At 49.1% G+C, this 18,171-nt stretch overlaps 1 protein-coding gene across 1 annotated transcript; it reads right to left on the bottom strand.

Moving 5' to 3' along the window:
* Nucleotides 1-6,018: 6,018 nt before the first annotated feature.
* Nucleotides 6,019-17,531, bottom strand: nme9 (NME/NM23 family member 9). The gene is made up of 19 exons (XM_035392743.1): nt 17,200-17,531; nt 17,052-17,109; nt 16,256-16,359; nt 15,903-15,974; nt 15,434-15,550; nt 15,220-15,295; nt 15,044-15,126; nt 14,846-14,938; nt 13,769-13,923; nt 13,102-13,301; nt 12,392-12,536; nt 11,580-11,687; nt 11,156-11,307; nt 9,677-9,821; nt 8,136-8,353; nt 7,601-7,654; nt 7,354-7,482; nt 7,085-7,252; nt 6,019-6,559 (listed from the first exon to the last, which is right to left on the bottom strand). Exons 1-19 carry the CDS (start codon nt 17,230-17,232, stop codon nt 6,543-6,545), a joined length of 2,127 nt encoding a protein of 708 aa, XP_035248634.1. The 5' UTR covers nt 17,233-17,531; the 3' UTR covers nt 6,019-6,542.
* Nucleotides 17,532-18,171: the final 640 nt, after the last annotated feature.

The raw sequence follows: 18,171 nt of genomic DNA, 5'->3' as shown, positions 1-18,171 counted from the left end.
CGGGGCGGCTATCTGCGTGGCTTATCACATCAGACTAGCCTGCATTCAGGGCACTGCCTCCAGGCTCCAAGCTCGCAATGATAATCTCGTTACGCTCAGGAGGCTGTGGGGAGGTCTTTACAGAAATGACAGCTGATTTTCCGACCGTTTTGTAGATTATGTTTTACTATAACTGTTGAAAAATGAGATTGCGCTAACTAGCTGACATTTTAGAGGCATTTGACTGTAGTTCTGCACAGTTGTCACACTTTTTGGGTGCTGACATTAAAATGTCGCCTGAAAACCCTGTAATAATTACCCAACTTGTCAGTTAAGCTTCAGTGTGTACATGGAGGTACCGTAATGCATTGTTAGATCCATAGCTTTCTTTCTTGTCCCTCGACAAGTACCCAGGAACAGTCAGTGGGCAAAAGCAGTGTCAGAGCCTCGTTAAGCACAGGGCATTGGCTCTTTCTGACAGAAAGCTGAGAGCTGACACAACGCTGGGCTCACAAAGAGCACCAATCACAGTCTTGGGCCAAGAAAAAGAACATGATCAAATTTCACTGAAGTTGTCTGAGTACTGAGTATATATGTATGCATGTACGTATGTGTCTGCAGTGTCCATAAATAGCGGTTGAAATAGCACTGATGGATACTGAGGGACTGATATGAAGTCGAAAGGCATATAGATTAACAATTACCTACTTGTATGTAACCTACAGCACTCTGCACAGTAATGGTGCCTTTGAAGCTGCAAAGAAAATCACTAAGCCACTCCCCGTTGTGAGGAATTCTGGGTAGAAGGAGTCTGCTGCTTTTTTCTCAGTCCGTGGCGTTCTGGCATTTTGGCAACGGCTGCCCTCGGAGCTGCAGGGCGGTGTTAGCGTCCTTCTGAGGGGAGAGGGCAAGCCCGCGGTCTGACTCGGTCAACGCCACCGGCCTTGAGCTTCGGAGGACAAGCGTCTTGTCTGGAGCCTGCTCCCACGCACTCACAGCGGCTGGCTGTCCGTCCTGGCCGTTCGTCTGTTTGCCTGACGTTGCTTAATAGGAAAGGGAAGGAACATGGTAAATGGTAAATGGACTGCATTTATATAGCGCTTTTATCCAAAGCGCTTTACAATTGATGCCTCTCATTCGCCAGAGCAGTTAGGGGTTAGGTGTCTTGCTCAAGGACACTTCGACACTTCGACACGCCCAGGGCGGGGTTTGAACCGGCAACCCTCCGACCAAAGATATTTTTCAATAGATGCAGACGGATCCCCTGTTTTCAGAAACGCATGGGAGACCTAGACATGCTTGAATACAGAAGTATTTTATAAATTAACTTCCAATTAATTTTTTCTAATGAAAACACTATAATTATATATTATGTTTTGTTATAGTGAACAATAAGCAGGAAGAAAGATTGAATGGGGTTAATTTTAAAAAAGCTATAGATTATCTAGCTCCGCTGTCACTTCTTTCTTGCAAATTTGACATTTTGCTCGAATGTACAAATGTACTAATGTTTTCGAAGCATCTGTGTTCCATGTTGCAGAACTCGGAAATGAACAGCAACCCACAAATGTCAGTGAGGCCCTGTCTGTGAATCTGCTAGACTGATGGCAGCAGCAGAAGTGTGTGGCAGATAGGCGCTACGAACACACCTCTGCGCACTTTAATAACCACTTTCTAAGATTTAAATACCAGCAGATGGCTAGCCGGCGTTGTCAGAGCCTGGTATTCAGAGCCACCGAATGAACCTTCTGTTTTATTAGAAGGAGGCAGACTTGTTGAAAACCACAAAGGCTTGCTTGCTTCACGACCTCCCTGCTGTTGCCTTTGTTACAATAATCTTGACTGTCCTTCTGTCACCTATAACAAGCAAAAACAAGCTGCCCGTCATCTCAGGTGAATTAGCTTGTGTAATTCCTCATTTAACCTTGACTCGCACATAAATGTGTTTATTTTTCTTCTGCTTTTCTGCACAAACACAGTGAGTGAGATACTGTGACTGACTTCTCCACTTGCTATATAATTATTGTGAAGACATCAAACAAACACTTGGTGAGGTCGTGGTGATTCCTGGCTCAACTGGCTACACAATGACCAGAGGCCCAATCACAGACATCTTTATTGACATGTGGCGATGAAGCACTTTTTTTATGATCTTACATATACCACTGAGCAACATTTAAATATCAGGAAGTGCTGAAGGGACTGCACTGACTGTGTTTTCTTCCCATTCTCATAGGTTGCATTAGTCTCTTCTCTCTCATTAGAGTCTCAGATTCCGCTCTTCGCCGAACTTCATATCCTTGCATAACCCCCCCCCCCCCCCACGCCCCCCCCCCCCCCCCCCCCCCCCCCACCCCGGCTCCTCAAACTTGGGGTGCGCTAGCGCGATATGAAACAGCGAAGTATCCGACGCACTCAGCTTCACCCCGGTACCTTCCCGTCAATCAGACAGTCTGGGAAACGCTTGTGAGGGGATTGTTAATGCTGAGGATGGAGAGGGACGCGCTCTCCTGGGGGATTATCCCACCGCCTCGCCGAGCCTTTTCATTTGCACCGAGCTGCCGTCTCCGCCGCTTCATGGAGAGAGAAACTATTTTTAAGAGGACAATAACTTTCCGCAGATGCCTTCACGTGTCATCACTGACAAGGTTCTCAGTCAGGCACATGATACCAGACATATGTGAGAAGCTGAGGGCACTTTCTACATTATCTACGTGTTAAATACAGCTGTCACGCATGTTCTACTGCAGGCCGAGTCCGGTAAAAGAAAGAAATTTTTGCATAATTTTGTCCTTTTCAGTTTGTGTTGGGGTTTCTTTATGAAACCGGTCAAAACAATAAACTTTTTCAATATACAAGCCGTCTGAAACTCAGTCGTGTGGAACCGAGCGAACTGGGATGCCTGAAACAGCACGGAGTGCTTAACAGCACCCTTAACATTTAAAAAATTCCGCTTCTCGGTAACAGCCGCTCCGTACCGAGAAGAGCGCCTGGAGGAGCAGCCACTCCATACCGGGAAGAGCGCCTGGAGGAGCAGCCGCTCCATACCGGGAAGAGCGCCTGGAGGAGCAGCCGCTAATGTCATCCGCGCTGAGCCTCCTCGCGGAGCCGCCAGGCCCCCCGCCCCCGCGGCTCCCGCGTCTCTCAGCCAAATTAAGGGCGGCTCGTTCGGAAGTACCGCCGGGGTTCGTGCGGAAAGCGGCCGAGAGCGTAAAAATAGAGCGCCGCTTCCAGGAAAGAAACAAAATGGATGGACCTGCGTGTGCGCGAGCATGTCTGAAAGCTCGAGGAATTGAATCACGCTCCCCAGGGGGGTTTTTCATCCCACCAATTAGTAACGCTAGCAACAGAAGTCCCGCGCGCAAAAAAAAAAACGACCCTGCAGCTTGTCATTAATTAACAATCTCGTACACGCCTTGTGAATGATGCATTGACTTTGCTTTCCAGCGGACGGAATGCTTCTGTCGTTCCGAAGCTTTTTTTTATTTACTTCCTCAAAGTTATAAAGTGATTTTTCTTCTCTTTCTTTTTTTTTTCTTTTGCACAGCAGGATTTTTCTTGCAGCGGAAAAGTCAATATCGCAAATCTGTCATAAGCCTTTCCTGCAGAAAAAAAAACACGGCTGGGTTTGATTAAATAGCCGCGGTTGCATTCCGCTTCCCCCCGAGGAGAACGAATCGGACGCAGCGTACGAGGATGTGATTTCCCTGAGCGCTCTCTGACACAACTCCCCTTTGACCTCTGACCCCGGTCTCCACTCTTCTCTAGCCTCAGCACCCCCCTCTCCATTGATTGTAATGGAAAATAATCGCATTAGTGATCTCAATTCTGCTGCAAAAAGGGGTGATCCAGAATGAGATAAGACACGAGGGAATAATCTCTGCTGGGGCTGCAGTTTGTGTGGCTGATGAGGAGGGCTGTGAGATCACGTTGTCGTGATGGCAGGGGGAGGGGCGGTTAGGGGTGAGGTAAGTCAAAAGAATTGCGCTGATGATTTGTGACTAGGGTTTATTTATTTTTTCCCTTTTTTGCTATTGTTTTTGGTTTGATACGGTGGTTAATAAACTGCATTTTTCAGTTTTTTATTTTTTTATCTTTATTCTAGTGTAATGAATTGACACTTATCTAATAAAGGGGTATCAGTCTCACTTGCTCTCTATCTCTGTCTTCTCCCTCTCTCTCTCTTCTCTCTATCTCTGTCTTCTCCCTCTCTCGCTCTTCTCTCTATCTCTGCTTCCATTGGCCACGGCTTGGTCTCAGGGTACCCGGCTCGTGGGGGTCAGCTAGAACAGTCCCAGTGTTCCTGGGCCTTTAGGGTGAGCTCCTTGCCTGGGTTTGGGCTCAGTGCACTAGATATGACTTCAACTGACCAGTTTAATCTATTAATTGCATGCTGGGATTTCAGGTGATTCGGCTGTCCATCTGCCAAATTAATTAATGTAGCAATCTAGAGCTGATTTCTGTGACACACTTCCTGTATGCTGGTGATGGAAGCTGCACCATTTCCATATAATGAGGAGCAAGCACTGGCGACCTTCCACAGTTCACACGGTCTCTGTTCTGAAGTGGGAGAAGCGTCTTTAAAAAAAAAAAAGTCAATTTTTTCACTAATTCAGCTGCTGTGTGGCACAAGCGCAAGGGGCATTATAAGTTACAGTTTCAGTCGTGATGCATCAAAACGAAAGTTGAAGCGTTTGACCAAACGGTTTAATCAGCGAACGATTCCGTTTACAAACGACAGCGCTTCACTCTCCGCGCAGCGGCGCACTCCCGATGATTAATACGGCGCCGGCGTGTCACATTAACGAAAGCGATTAGCCGCCGCGGTTACTCCCGACCCGCTGCTCCGTCGCCTGAAACCACCCTGTAGCCTGACTGGAATTTCACCTTATTTTTTTTCTTCGGCAGAACCCAAAGGCAGCGTGCTGTAAATCAGTCCGAGCGCTCGGCGGCATGGCGAAGGTAATATACAGTAAATCAATGGCCAGCCGCGGCGGTGGTAACATGGCAGGGCGCAGGCCTCCGCGGAGTCGCTGGCGAGCGGAGGAAACGGAGCGGACGGAGCGCCGTCGTGTCCGAAAACGGGCGGCGTGGGGATCGATCGCGCGCTCAGGTGACGCTGACGAAGTGCCGTCCCCCCATTTTTGACCGCGAGTCACGGCCCCGCTGGTGAGAACGACGGGGTGGGGTGGGGTGGGGTGGGGGGCAGGGCTCATCAAATAAACCTCACGTCCGTGCCGAGGCCCCGCCCCCTGCCATCTGCTGTCACGCGGCGTGCTAACGCGTCTGTGAACGAGAGCCCGCGGGTCCCGTCCGGAGACAGATAACACCCCCGCCAGAGACACGGGGGCACGCCACGGTCCGACTGCCGATTTATCACGCCCCCCCCCCATGCCTTTTAAGGACGGCGGAGCCTCGATGCGGCCATCGATCACGACGATCGACGGCTCAGAGGCGGGAATCGGGCTAACAAAGGGCTAACAACAGGCCTCGCTGAAAAAAAAAAAAAACACCGACATTGCAAGGCGGCTGCAGATTTTACACAAGGCCTGGAGTGCAGGACCGGCGAACGCCTGACCGGCAAAGGGGCTCGGACATCTGCCGATTTTAATGGAGACGGAATAGAGGAAAAAAAAAACCCTGCTTTAGCTACGTTAGTGGCTTTTACTCGCATTAGCGCTAAGCCTCTGAAATGTACTATTATTTCTCGGTCCATCTGTCCGCCAGCCGCTCCCCTTTCCCCCTCTACATCTAGGGCATCACTCAGAGCTATTAGCACACCAGATCAGCATGCGCGCGCAGGGAAAGCACAGTTCTCATTTAAATACTCTAATGGGCTCTAATGGGTGACTCATAATCTGGCAAACCAAAATTCATCCTTTGTCGGCTTTCAAACAGTGATTGAGGAAAAGGTATCGTTTGACACGGGCGCGCGTTCACTCTCACGTACGCTCTGTGACAGAGCAGCTCTACCTGCACGGCAGTATACGTATTCCAAGTGACAGAAAACTCCGCAACTTACAGTAAACGCGCACCGACTGAAAACCAGTTTGAGTTTATTGAATCAGACTCGTGTGACTCACGTTGTGAAATACAATTTGGAGCAAGTGAAGCACGTTTCATTTTCTCCGGCTTACCTGGATAAATGGACACTTTCAAGGTAACAACACAATAGAACATGATTTTAATTTGCAGTACTGTGATTGTGTAGCCTGCAGTGCATACCTCAGCTGCAATTAACATCCGCAAAAACAGCCTTGTTCTTTCAAATTTCCCCGTGCAATTTCACTGAGTTTCACCAAATGATACTTTACAGTATATTGTCGAGAGGCAGACAATCAGACAGGAAGACATGTGCACCGTGGCAACCGCAGGACTTCCTCTTGACCTCCTTCACATGAAGAAACGAGACATTCTAAAGTGGCCTACTGAATTTACAGCGTACTGCTCTGTCTGAGGAAGATACGTATCGTGATTCATTTTTGATGCAAAGACACCTTCCTGTTTCCTCGCCGCATTCTTCCTGAGACGTTTCCAGATGGTGCCTTCCAAGGCCCGTCAGGTCAAGCCGGAGGCGTTTCTGTCACAAAAGACGTGTGTTCCATGACTGAATTATCAGACAATACGAGCAGGTCAATAACAGATTTCAGCTTATTCGAGGGTATAAAATCCACGCGAGCAAAACAGCGTGTAGCACTTATTCCAACTGTCATGTATAAAGATCTTGACACGTTCAGAAGATTTAAGCCTGCATTTTGCCTTGGTCCTTTCCAGGGTCCTGCATTTCTGCAGCCTGTGGTTCAGACAGGCGTCTGCTTTCCTATACATCACAGGAAATTATGTAAATATCCTGCAGCAAATTCAATTTCTTACCAGACAGTGTTATCCATGGGGACAGCACACGGCTTTTTGCACCTCACAACGCATATAAATTCGCATCTCACTCACCGAATAAATAAGGAAACTAAGTTAAGCAACAATGCTTTGCTTAAGGGTACAGTACAGTAACAGCTGCCCACCAGGGATTTGAACCTGCAACCTTAAGGTAACAACCCCAGGCCCTCAACTGCCATCTATATGGCTACTGCTCATTAATAACCCTCACCTTCCCCTGCTGGGCTGTGGGTGTTGTGGTGCCCTTCACCTAGCGGGTCTCCGGGGTCCCCCTTGTGTGAATTTTGGGGGTTCTCGCTGTGCTCAGTGCTCAGGGCGTCCTCCTGTGGGCCATTTCCACTTCCTGCTTCAGCGCCCGGGTCCGGTGCTGCCTCTGTCTCTGCATTACAAGGGGCAGAGAACCCCGATGAAATGTGTTTCTTATGGGTGCCCAAAACAAACACGCTGTCACTTTAAGAACAACGGCTGCAGTTTGCCTACCTTCTTGGGCGCTTTGGCCGCCGGGCTGTGATTGGTCCTCCTCACTTCCTGCTTCGTGACTCTCCCCCAGGGCGGGCTCGGGGGGCTCTGTGACACTGGGGTCACCAGGGGGGGTGTCTGACTCCAGTCCTGCAGGGAAACAGCCTAGTCAGCTTCATCAGCAGTTACGGTACACTGCCTGCTCCTCAGCTTGGAGCCTGTTGTAGCAGTGCACAGCTTTTATTACTTTATAACACTTTTCTCTCACCGTTAATTTTAGCCTCCTCCGCACGGTCCTCCCTGCCCAGCTCGGGTCCCTGGTCTGCAAAGGAAACCGTGCGTCTCAAAATGAAATTCAGGGAAAACAAGGGGCTGCAATCGTCAAGCGCTCGTCCGCGTGACCCGCTTCCTCTCGGGCGGCTGGCTGGCTGTTCCCCGGCAGGTCCGCCGACGGCTGATCGAGCTTGGCAGCCTTGTCAGAACACCTTAGCGTTGGCAGGGCTCCCGCCCCCCTCTGTGTGATTAGCTGCTCAAACAGTTTAGCAGCGGCTACGCGGAAGAACGTTAAAAATGAACGCCGATCGCTAAAACTCGGGAATCGAGGGAACGGCCCTGAGGCGGCGCGCCAGTCGTTTCGGTAAAAGTTACCCTCGTGAAACGCCCTTGTGATTGAAAGTCCTGATGAATGTGCGTGCTAAGCCTGTGTTAAGCAGCACTGAGCCCTATAACGGGCTGTTCTGAAACGACAGGACCTCGGAGGGGCGTGCCCGCCCCCCCCCCCCCGTCGCCGCTGACGTCCCCACCTGATTGGATGTCCCCGAAGACGAAGCGGATCTTCGCGCTGGCGTGCTCCCGGCTGGAGGAGCCGTGGACGGCGTTCCGCAGGACGTCGGCGGCGAAGCGGGCCCTCAGGGAGTCCGGGGCCTCCTCCTTCGCCCGGGCGGGGTCGGCGGGGCCCATCATGGCTCTCCACTCCTCCACGGCGTTCTCCTTGGCGAGGGCCATCAGCAGGCAGGGGCCCCTGGGGACCCCGGAGCGGGGGCCGCAGGGGAGAGTGTGAGCGCACTGCGTTCCGAACGGGAGCAACATGCTACTAGCCCCAGAACACCCTAAACCTCCGGAGCATTAGCCTTCACTACACCTCCCTTAGCGCTGTATCCCCATCAGTGAACTATGGTGAGGCACCGGATGGATGCATGTTCAACTTCCAGACAAGTCACTACTGTTACACACATGGGCAAACTACATAGGACAGATTAAATCCAAACCCCATTAGAACACCCACCTCTACGACTGGTTTAAACGTACGCTACGGATTCCCCTCGATGCATTTGCCCAGCAACTAGATCACGCAATAAGCTTTTCACTGACGTCATTTGTATGTCAATGTCTATTAGGAGCTAATGCTGCTCGACACTGAACCAGGGCACGATAGCGAGGGTCCTTGTAGAGAGGCAGACATGGTAGAGGCCGTGAGTGCATCCGGCCTACGGGGGGAAATGGCTCAGCTCTTGCTCTAAGCTGGTGATTCACGGATGCATTGTTCAATACGAATTCACACAGCAATTATCTGTCTCAAGATCACCGTCACCGGGATTCGGAGACATGGAAACTATCCCTGGACGATTCTAATTGAAATGTGTTTTGTACGCGGACAAACCCATCAGATTTTCGTTAAAGGCTAAAGACGGTCAAACAAAAGAACAGAAAGTTCCCCGGACCGGAAAGCCCGGCCCTTCAGCAGTCGGTCTGAGCGCTTGCGTAACTGCCTTCATTATGAGAATGAGAACTAGGCGTAAGACACGGCTTTTGTCGAACGCTATGTGAGATGGATACTTATTAATATTTGGTACTCCCTTTCAAGTCTACTTTTCGACTTGGTAATCTCATTAAAGAGACATTAATGGAAGACGCGATGGCCTGCCAGCACGTTTCAACGGGCCGGCATTGCATTTCAATTTCATACGAAACAATGAATGTGTGGAATTTATTCATTTCATAATAGCCATATATCAAAAAAGGCGAGCGATGATTTACCCGTGTGCACAGGTATCGGTGGCTAGAATCGTTAAAGGCGTTGGAAAGACAGACTGGCCCAGAGAAACCCCCCCCATCACTGTGTCTGTGGTGGTGATCTAGTAGTAATGTGGGCGGCAGTGTAGTATAGTGTGTATAAAGGGATGCAATGTAAATGCTATGTGTAAGTCCCTCTGGATAAGAGCGTCTGCTAAATGCCTGTAATGTAATCTGTGGGGTAAAATGGCTACTCGGCTGTAACACCGCGGCGGTGGATGTGGTGCCGGCGCTACGGGGCTGTGAGCACCGCGCCCCCCCCCCACCTCACCGGGACATGAACTCCACCAGCTGGCCGAAGAAGGGCTTGTCCCGGTGCTCCCGGTAGAACTCCTCGGCCATCTCCCGGGACAGGACGGTCTCCTTGGCGCGGGTGACGGCGAAGCCGGCCTCGCGGACGCGCCGCAGGATCTCCTCTGCGGGACGGGGGGTCACACGGGCAGGCTCTCAGCTCCCGCGCCTCAAAACCCAGGGCCTCGTGGGTCTGAGGCACAGGTGACAGAGCGCTCGCCTCTACACCAATCACCGGTCTGTTTTTGGTTTGCTCTCCTTTGATTAAAAACCCCGGCGCTTATCCGAAGGACCTGGGTCCACTGGCAGCTAATTCCTCTTATCTTAATTGTGTCTAGCAGTAGCTTTCCTATTTTTTCACATCCGCATTCGGGAACCTAAATGATAAGGGATTGTATTTAGAAGAAAAGAATCAAACTAATCATTAAAAAACAATGTGTAATTTAATGAGGCGGATTGGCACTAATTGCATATTTTGCGCAAGTTTTGAATTTAAAGCATTAAATAGGCTGGAGACCAAGACCTCATACAGAAGAGTGAAATTTCAGTCTATAGGCTGCGTTTGCAGATGAACTGATATTTACGTTGTCGACGCTGCTCGCTGGAACTGAAAGCAAAGTGTAAATCTATGCAGTCCAATAATCATTAGATGCAAGCAAGTGCTGTACCACGACAGTGTATTGCTGTCACCGTGAGAAACTATTTTCCACTCAGTGTCTTATTGTAACGAGAAACTTCTCGTTATAACAAGATCCTGTTCTCGTTAGAGCGATATAACAACGCATCTGGTTATAACAAGAAGACGATTCTGTTGAAACAAACTTTCAAATGTCATTATAACAAGAAAAGATATTGTTATAACAGGTATACTTTCCTACCTCGTTGTAACGAGACTCTTTCTTGTCTTGTTATAATTGTCAAACATATCTTATTGGAAATGATACACAGAATTAGTTCAGTGAAGGCCAATAATTTGAGACTAAATCGCCTGCGTGACTCAAGTTTTACCCCAGCCTTGGGTTGAGGCATGGCCAGATTCTGCTCTCCTGAATCCCCCGGCCAATAAACACTGACGATTCTGCTATTCGATTCTGCTATTCTGCTAAGCATTAATTAAGCAAAATAAGTGAAAATGGACTGAGTGCGATCATCAGTTCAACCATAAAATCTCTTCCTCCTCTAAATCTATTCCAGCTATTCCTCCACGCAAAGAGCGAAGAGATGAGAGCAAAGAGACGTTCTGTGCTCAAACTGTTTGGACACGTTCAGAAATACATTTTTTGGCTCTGATTCTCTGTTCATTGTAAAAGAAGTGCGATATTGATTTTCAGGGTTAGAAGAAGAAAGGTCAGAAGGTGAGAAGTGAAAAGACTCTGACGCGCGAGCGGCGGGCTGGGATTGGGCAGTGTGGCCGCCGAGGGGCCGCCCCCACCCCCCCCTCCCCGCACGGCGAGCGCACCTCTGTGCTCCTCCAGGGCGTCGGGCTTGATGACGGCCAGCGTGTGCTCGCGGGGGAAGAAGAACCCGAGTTCCCGCTCCGCCTCCTCCGGGCTGCCGCTGCCGTGGATCTGGTTGACGGGGTCGTCCTCCAGGGCGAACCTCGCCCGCAGGCTGGGGGACGAAGCCGAGGGCAGAGGTCACATGACCCTCGCGCCGTAACCCCACGCCGAGCGGCGCGTTTACGTTTACGAAGCAGCGGCCAGACGGTAAAGTGGGCGGAGCCGCCACCACCAGGGATTTTAACAAATCATAACGCTCTGCTGCAGGAGTGACATCTTTTGTTTCTTAAGCGTTTAGAGTGAGAGACTAATGGGAGACCCCACTATGGGTTTCACACAAAGCATCGCAGTCCGATCACAACGTGAGAGATTGTCCGGACGCACCTTTCAGGCTCCTCCTCCTTGGCCCTGGTGACATTTTTGGGCCCCAGCATGTCCCTCCAGCGCTCGACGGCTCCCGTCCGGACCAATGCGAGGGCCAGCACGGGCCCGCTGCGGACAGACACACGGACGCAGGGACAGAACACCCGTGTTACAAGGATGCACTTCTTCTAAAAAGTTTATTCTAAAAAGTTTTCTCTAGGGTCAATGTACCGAGCCAAAAATGTCTTATCGGTTGTTTGCATTTGGAAAGAAAGCAAAGTTTAATATCAACCTTTTATTATTTGCTTTAGGTGCAGGCCGATGCAGATACGTTTCCGCTGCGTTTCCTTATCGATGACAAAATTGGTTTTCGAATATCTGCAGACCATCAAGACTCTCAGGGACCAGATCTGATTACTGAAAGCTACTTATGATGCAAACTGTTTTCTCTAAAACGCTGCACCCTTGGTCGCAGTGCTTGGCCCGACTTGCTGGTAGTGTGGAGTTTGGATACTTTGTTTCTCTGCACCACTGAAGTAACTGCGATAACCCTGTCGTTTCTGTACGGTGACAGAATGGGTCTACGGCCCCCTTACTGTTCTGGTTGGTGGTGCAGGCAGAAGTGGCTGTGCGTTTACCCAATGAAGTTAGAGCAGCTGTAAGGTCAATGCTTCCATATGAATATGGAGTGGCTGTATGGTTGCCAGGTTGTGCCTGTTTGTGGTGCGGGAGCACTCTTATTGCCACCCGGCCGTGTTTCTATTGGACGACGGAGTGGTTGAGCGGCCAACCAGCGATGCTTCTACGTGCTGCTGCGATGGTGGCGTGGTTACCTGGTCATGTTTCGGAGGAGTGCGGGGAAGTAGTCCTCCTCCGTGTGCTGGCTGTAGAACTGCCTGACCTGCTCCTCCGTCAGCACCACCTCCTTCTGCAGGGCGATGGCGAAGCCCGCCTCCTGGATGCGAAAGAGGATCTCTTCTGCGGAGACCAAATAGAGACACCGTCACCTTCGGCTTCCTCACAGAGAAACCTGCCCATCCATTATTTAACCCGCTTATTTCAGCACCCCCAACGTCAGGGCCGTGGAGGGTGCTGGAGCCTATCCCAGAACGCATTGGGCCAGAGGCAGGAATACACCCTGGACAGGTTGCCAATCTATCGGAGTGCACACACACCATTCACTAATCATTCACCCATGCACTCATACTTATGGGCAATTTAGAGTCTACCTGCCAATCAGCCTACCTGCATATCTTTGGACTGTGGGAGGAAGCCGGAGTACCTGGAGGAAACCCACACGGACATTGGGAGAACATGCATACTCCGCACAGAAATGCCCAGGCCTTCTTCCTGTGAGGCGACAGTGCTACCCACTGCACCACCCTTCACCTGAAGACACTTCACTCCTAATGCTGGTACGAACCCAACAGAAAGGAACAGAGCCCCTACGCTTCTTAGTCACTTGATTAAATGTAAACCCTCTAGCATTTTGTACGCCGTACGCCTCTGTGGCCTGGCGTGCGACTCTCCCCCTCTGCCCCACCTCTGTGCTCTCTGGCCGCCTCGGGCCGAATGATAGCCAGCGTCCGTTCGGCGGGGTCCTCCTCCGCCCCGGCCTGGCCCAGGGCGGAGCCGGTCCTGAAGTTGGGGAAGAAGAAGGCCAGCTCCCTGCTGGCCCGGTCACTGTCGTCGCTGCCGTGCACGGCGTTGAAGAGCGTCTCCGTGCCGTACTGGGCCCTTAAGCTGGAGAGAGGCGAGGGGAACACAGCCTGACGCGCTAGCGCCTGTACGAGCAAGCGATTGCGCGCACTGGAGTAGCAGCGCCCGGTGCTAATTGATTTCTTAATCGATACGTAAGCAGTAGGATGTGCTTCTTCCACAGTGGGCCTCAGCGTGTTGGCTTATTTTTGATTGAATAAATAATGACAAAGTAAAATCAATTTCGTATTATTTGCCTCGAGGTTAGAAGCAGCTATTGTTAGGACTTGGTAAGGATTATATGACGGTTAGTTATGTCCTAAAATGTAAAACCACAGAATTGAAAGACAGACTGCAGATTCTGAGTACTATATATACTATATACAGTATACTATCATATGTACACTTTATATATCTTATATAATGTGTGTATGTGTGTGTGTGTATGTACATGTGCATGTGTGTGCAGGCAGGAACAGGATGCATTTCTCTTCTCTCTCACAGAAGCACACCTCTCTGGCTTGTCTCTCCTGGCCTCTTCGGCATCCGCTGGACCAATGAACTCCCGCCATGCTGGGATGACATCATCAGACCCCTCCTGGCTGGACACCACCAGGACGTGGCAGGGGCCGCTGGACATGAACTGCACCAGCTCCTCGAAGCAAGGCTGTGAACCAAACCACACACGCCCACCCACCAGTGAGCAGGGGACCAGCCTCGTTCTCCCAGCATCCTCCAGAGCACCAGAGGGGAGCTCCAGCATGCAGTATAAGTCACATTTCTGGACAGGTCTGCCACATACATCCTGTATTACACCAGCTCTTGGTTAAATACTTGATTCTGATTGGTTAAGAGGGATTTTTCCATGACCTGACCAGACAGTATGGTGTAATGCACGACAATGCAGCAGTTCCCGCAAAAGTGACCTCATCAGCATCACAAGCAAGTTCAACAAAATCTGTTTCAACTGTGCATTCAATCAATGACTTCATCACAACAATGATGACACACACCATGGTATAGACAATGGCTGGATAAACCACATCTGGTTGTGTAGTTGTATGAAAAGAATCCACAACAGCCTCTCTGATTTGTGTCAAGACCAGATCACGCAACCCTGCCGTGGGTTATTTTAAACTGACTGTGCAGCCAGTCCTGGTTTACTGCTTGTTTACGTGGCAAACGAGAGCAACACATGCGTTCAGTTAGCAACGCTGTTTGAAGGGCTGGAAAGGGCTGAGCCTCCAGCCTGCCCTGTGTGTGAGAGTGAGCTTCCTCCTGTGAGAGTTAGCCTCCAGCCTGCCCTGTGTGTGTGAGAGTGAGCTTCCTCCTGTGAGAGTTAGCCTCACTAACTTTCTCCTGTGAGGGTTACCCTCCAGCCCTGTGTGTGTGAGAGTGAGCTTCCTCCTGTGAGACTTAGCCTCCAGCCCTGTGTGTGTCAGAGTGAGCTTCCTCCTGTGAGGGTTAGCCTCCTGCTCCTGCGGGAGGACACTCAGGGAGTCTCCATCTCCGCTGACATTTACTCCGCCCGCAGGGGGCTGACGTTCCCCCTGCGCAGCGTCTCTGGGCTCCCCCGTCTCCCCCTTTACCTCGGCGGCCTTGTGCTGGTAGAAATCCCGCGCCTCCAACTCGCTCAGAGTCCGCTCCTCGTGGGCGAGGATCTCGAAGCCCGCCTCCTGGATCTGCCGACAGGAGAGAGCCAATCACGTGGCATCACTTGCATGGGGCAGGAGAGAGCGTTTTTGTTCACATATCTCGAAATCCAAGCCTACACTCGCCGGTCATACCTTCATTATGATTTCATTAGCTTTGCCATGCGCAACGGCGTCCGGTTTTACGATCGCCACTGTGTATGATTTGCTGGCAGGAACTACGGACAAGCAAATAAAACAATCACGGTTCCGATAAAGGGCCCACATAACACAAAGAAAAAACACCGGAACCGAACCGGCATATGCCATACCGAGCACATCTTCATCACTTTGCTCATTGTCAACGACCTCCTCTTCTTCCTCCTCCATCAGACCTTCATCTTTCACCTCAAAAGCGAAATAATATTGAAGAAGTGAGCCAGTCAAGCACAGACGACAAGTGAATATGCGTTTCACATACATACGTGAGCTTGCGCGTGTGTGTGCGTGTGCGTGTGTGTGTGTGTATGTGTGTGTGTGTCTCACCGCCCTGCGCTCTGCTCCCTGTTCCAGAACCTTCTTCTCCTTGGTCAGCTCCTCCACCACCATCTTCTGCAGGAGAGGAGCATTTGCCCCTCGCAAGAAGGCAACCAGTTCTCCACCCTAACCACATGCAGACACTATCACACGTCCGTACTCGCACTACACAAACACACCATCAAAACCCCTGAGCTGCAACCCCACAAATATGCCCTCACAACCCTGAGCGTATGTGCCACTTGGGAAAAAGTAATTGGTAGCCCGACTTTCCCAGATTTCGAGAAAAATTGACATTTTCTCAATACTATGGAACTTTTTGATAGAAAATCAATTGGCAGACTTAATATGATGATTACTGTATATCAATGAATAAATAATTTAACTACCTTAGTGATGAATTAATTATTCATAAGCCCATGTACACATGCTGCCTGCCCCTCTGCATTGCAGTAAATAATTCTGAGGCAACACTCACTCCGTAGAACAGAAATGTAGGCTCACACTTTCCCCTGTACTTCTCCAGGGCATCAATGCTGTCTGCTTCTGCCTGAAAAGGGTGTACACAATTATGGCCAAATCTGGAAGCAACAGTCTAAGCATTTCCAGCACTGAAACCATCTAAACTTGCATTTAAAGCCTGTTCTCAGATCAAACTATCAGCCAGTTTACAGTGCTTATCATTTTTAGAATTTGTATTGAACTTGAATAGCAAAAGTGGTGTTGAACTGTTGTTTACATTCAATACAAACATTGCTGTATGAATTTTTTTAAAGAATTATTTTGCCTTCGAAAGACTTTTCTTATTTAACCAACAAAACGCGGCGCTACCGTGCTAAAATGCAACAGGTCATCCCCCAACTCGTTCTTCACTTTCCGGAAAAGGCTGACGACAGCGCGGCAGGGACCACACCATTGCTGATACACATCGACCACTGTCGGGAAAAGAACACACCTGATGCTGATTCGCCTTACGAGTTACACACATGCCGTACCACTGTGTGATACTGAAATCACACACAAGATGGCAGCAGGAGACAAGGTACTATATTTCAGTCGGATTTGCTTGTAAATTTATGTGAACTTATAAATATAGATGGATACGTCAAAATTGAATAACTATCTATTCTAAAACGGGATGCAGTCAGTGAGTCTTAAATCGCTGACATGATTGGCTTAAATTGGGGTTGTAAGGTATTAAATAATGCCACTGAAACGTGAACTTTTAAACCAATAATGTGTTACTACCTTAGCTGTGGGGCGAAACTTGTGCAGACCCACTGTATACACTCGAAAACTTTCAATAAAAAGAAACCTTGTTACCGCCATTTGGCTGCCACATAATGGCATTATAAAGCGATATATAAAACTGAGTGCACTGTGTTTTACAGTGTGACCAAGTAAATAAATACTGTCACGGCTAATATAGTTCAGCTATAGTAATACTCAAATCAAGAAGACGGACGTTGGAAAAAACTGGTATCACTTTTTCTGCCATACATCTACAGAAGGCAATGCAATAACAAAACAATCGTTGTTAAGGGAAATGTAGCTTTCAGTACTTTATTAAAGACGTAAGTTACAGAAGGCCTACTGCTGCATGTACTCAGTCAAGCCAAATCCTTACCATTCAGCCCCTTTATTGTTAGCATTTCATCCCATTGCTCTTGGTTCGTGACAGTCATCTGCAAATATATGTACAAAGAAATCACTATTTTATTTTTGCATAATAATATGCAAAGCAATGAGAAAACCAGGCAAGAACTTCTACGTACCTGCAAACTCACTTCTTTCTTTTTGCCAGCCATTGAAACTATTCGTTTTTAGGGGGAAAAAAATAGAATAAGAAAAAAAGAAGTGAAGTCACGTTCTAGATGTTGAACGCTGGAATCATTTGTATGGCCAGGCTGGAATAACGGCGTTTATATGATTAAATTCCAGCTTTAAAAAGTTTTCGTTCGTGCATAATTCTGTCAAACAAATGCATAGCTTAATGAGCACAACAGTACCCTTAAAGCTGCGACGTGTTCTTAAACTGGCTGTACTTTATAAATATCAATTCCTTTACTGTACGCGAGTAAGAAAGAAGCAGATTTGTTTGGCGTCCTTGTTGCCTAGCAGTTTCACGCCACGTGACGCCACGGTCGCACAATGTTCAACGTCCATGTTGCTAACATTTAGTAGTGCGGCGGGGCGTATTTTTTGCACATTATCATTTGACAAGCTGAATATTTTAGGGGGCTGCATTATTTTGCTCAAAACACGGTGGTTGTCGAACGCAGGATTCAAGCTTTCACTGTCTTCTTTCATGGTGCCGTACCAGTTCCACATTGCTCTCGAGGTTTTGCTTCATGGCTTTTAAAGCAGTTCCCTAACTTAGTATACTAAATAGATGGCTAATGTTGTACACAGTATAGACATATTTCTGTTACACAATAACGATTAGATTTGTGTAGAAAATACTTCAGTGAAACCTACATTCAGATCTAAACGTTATGTACTGATGTAGGTAGGATATAGTCAATGGCTGATGAATATGGTATTCATTTAAATCGCAATACTCTCTGCGACTGACAGGGGGCAGTAACGTCTTAGTGTATAATATATGCCTCCTCTTAGCTCTCTGCTCCCCAGGTCCCAGCTGCAGGTTATGCACCCGAGTGAAACCCAAGGTGAAGAGCTTGGTGATATCCAGACAACATGTACACAGTAATGACTGGAACACGCAGACTGTGCTTAGAGGGGTA

The sequence above is a fragment of the Anguilla anguilla genome, chromosome 15 (genome assembly GCF_013347855.1).
Source record: "Anguilla anguilla isolate fAngAng1 chromosome 15, fAngAng1.pri, whole genome shotgun sequence".
In the NCBI taxonomy this organism is placed as follows: domain Eukaryota; kingdom Metazoa; phylum Chordata; class Actinopteri; order Anguilliformes; family Anguillidae; genus Anguilla; species Anguilla anguilla.
This window is presented reverse-complemented; position numbering and strand designations above follow the sequence as displayed.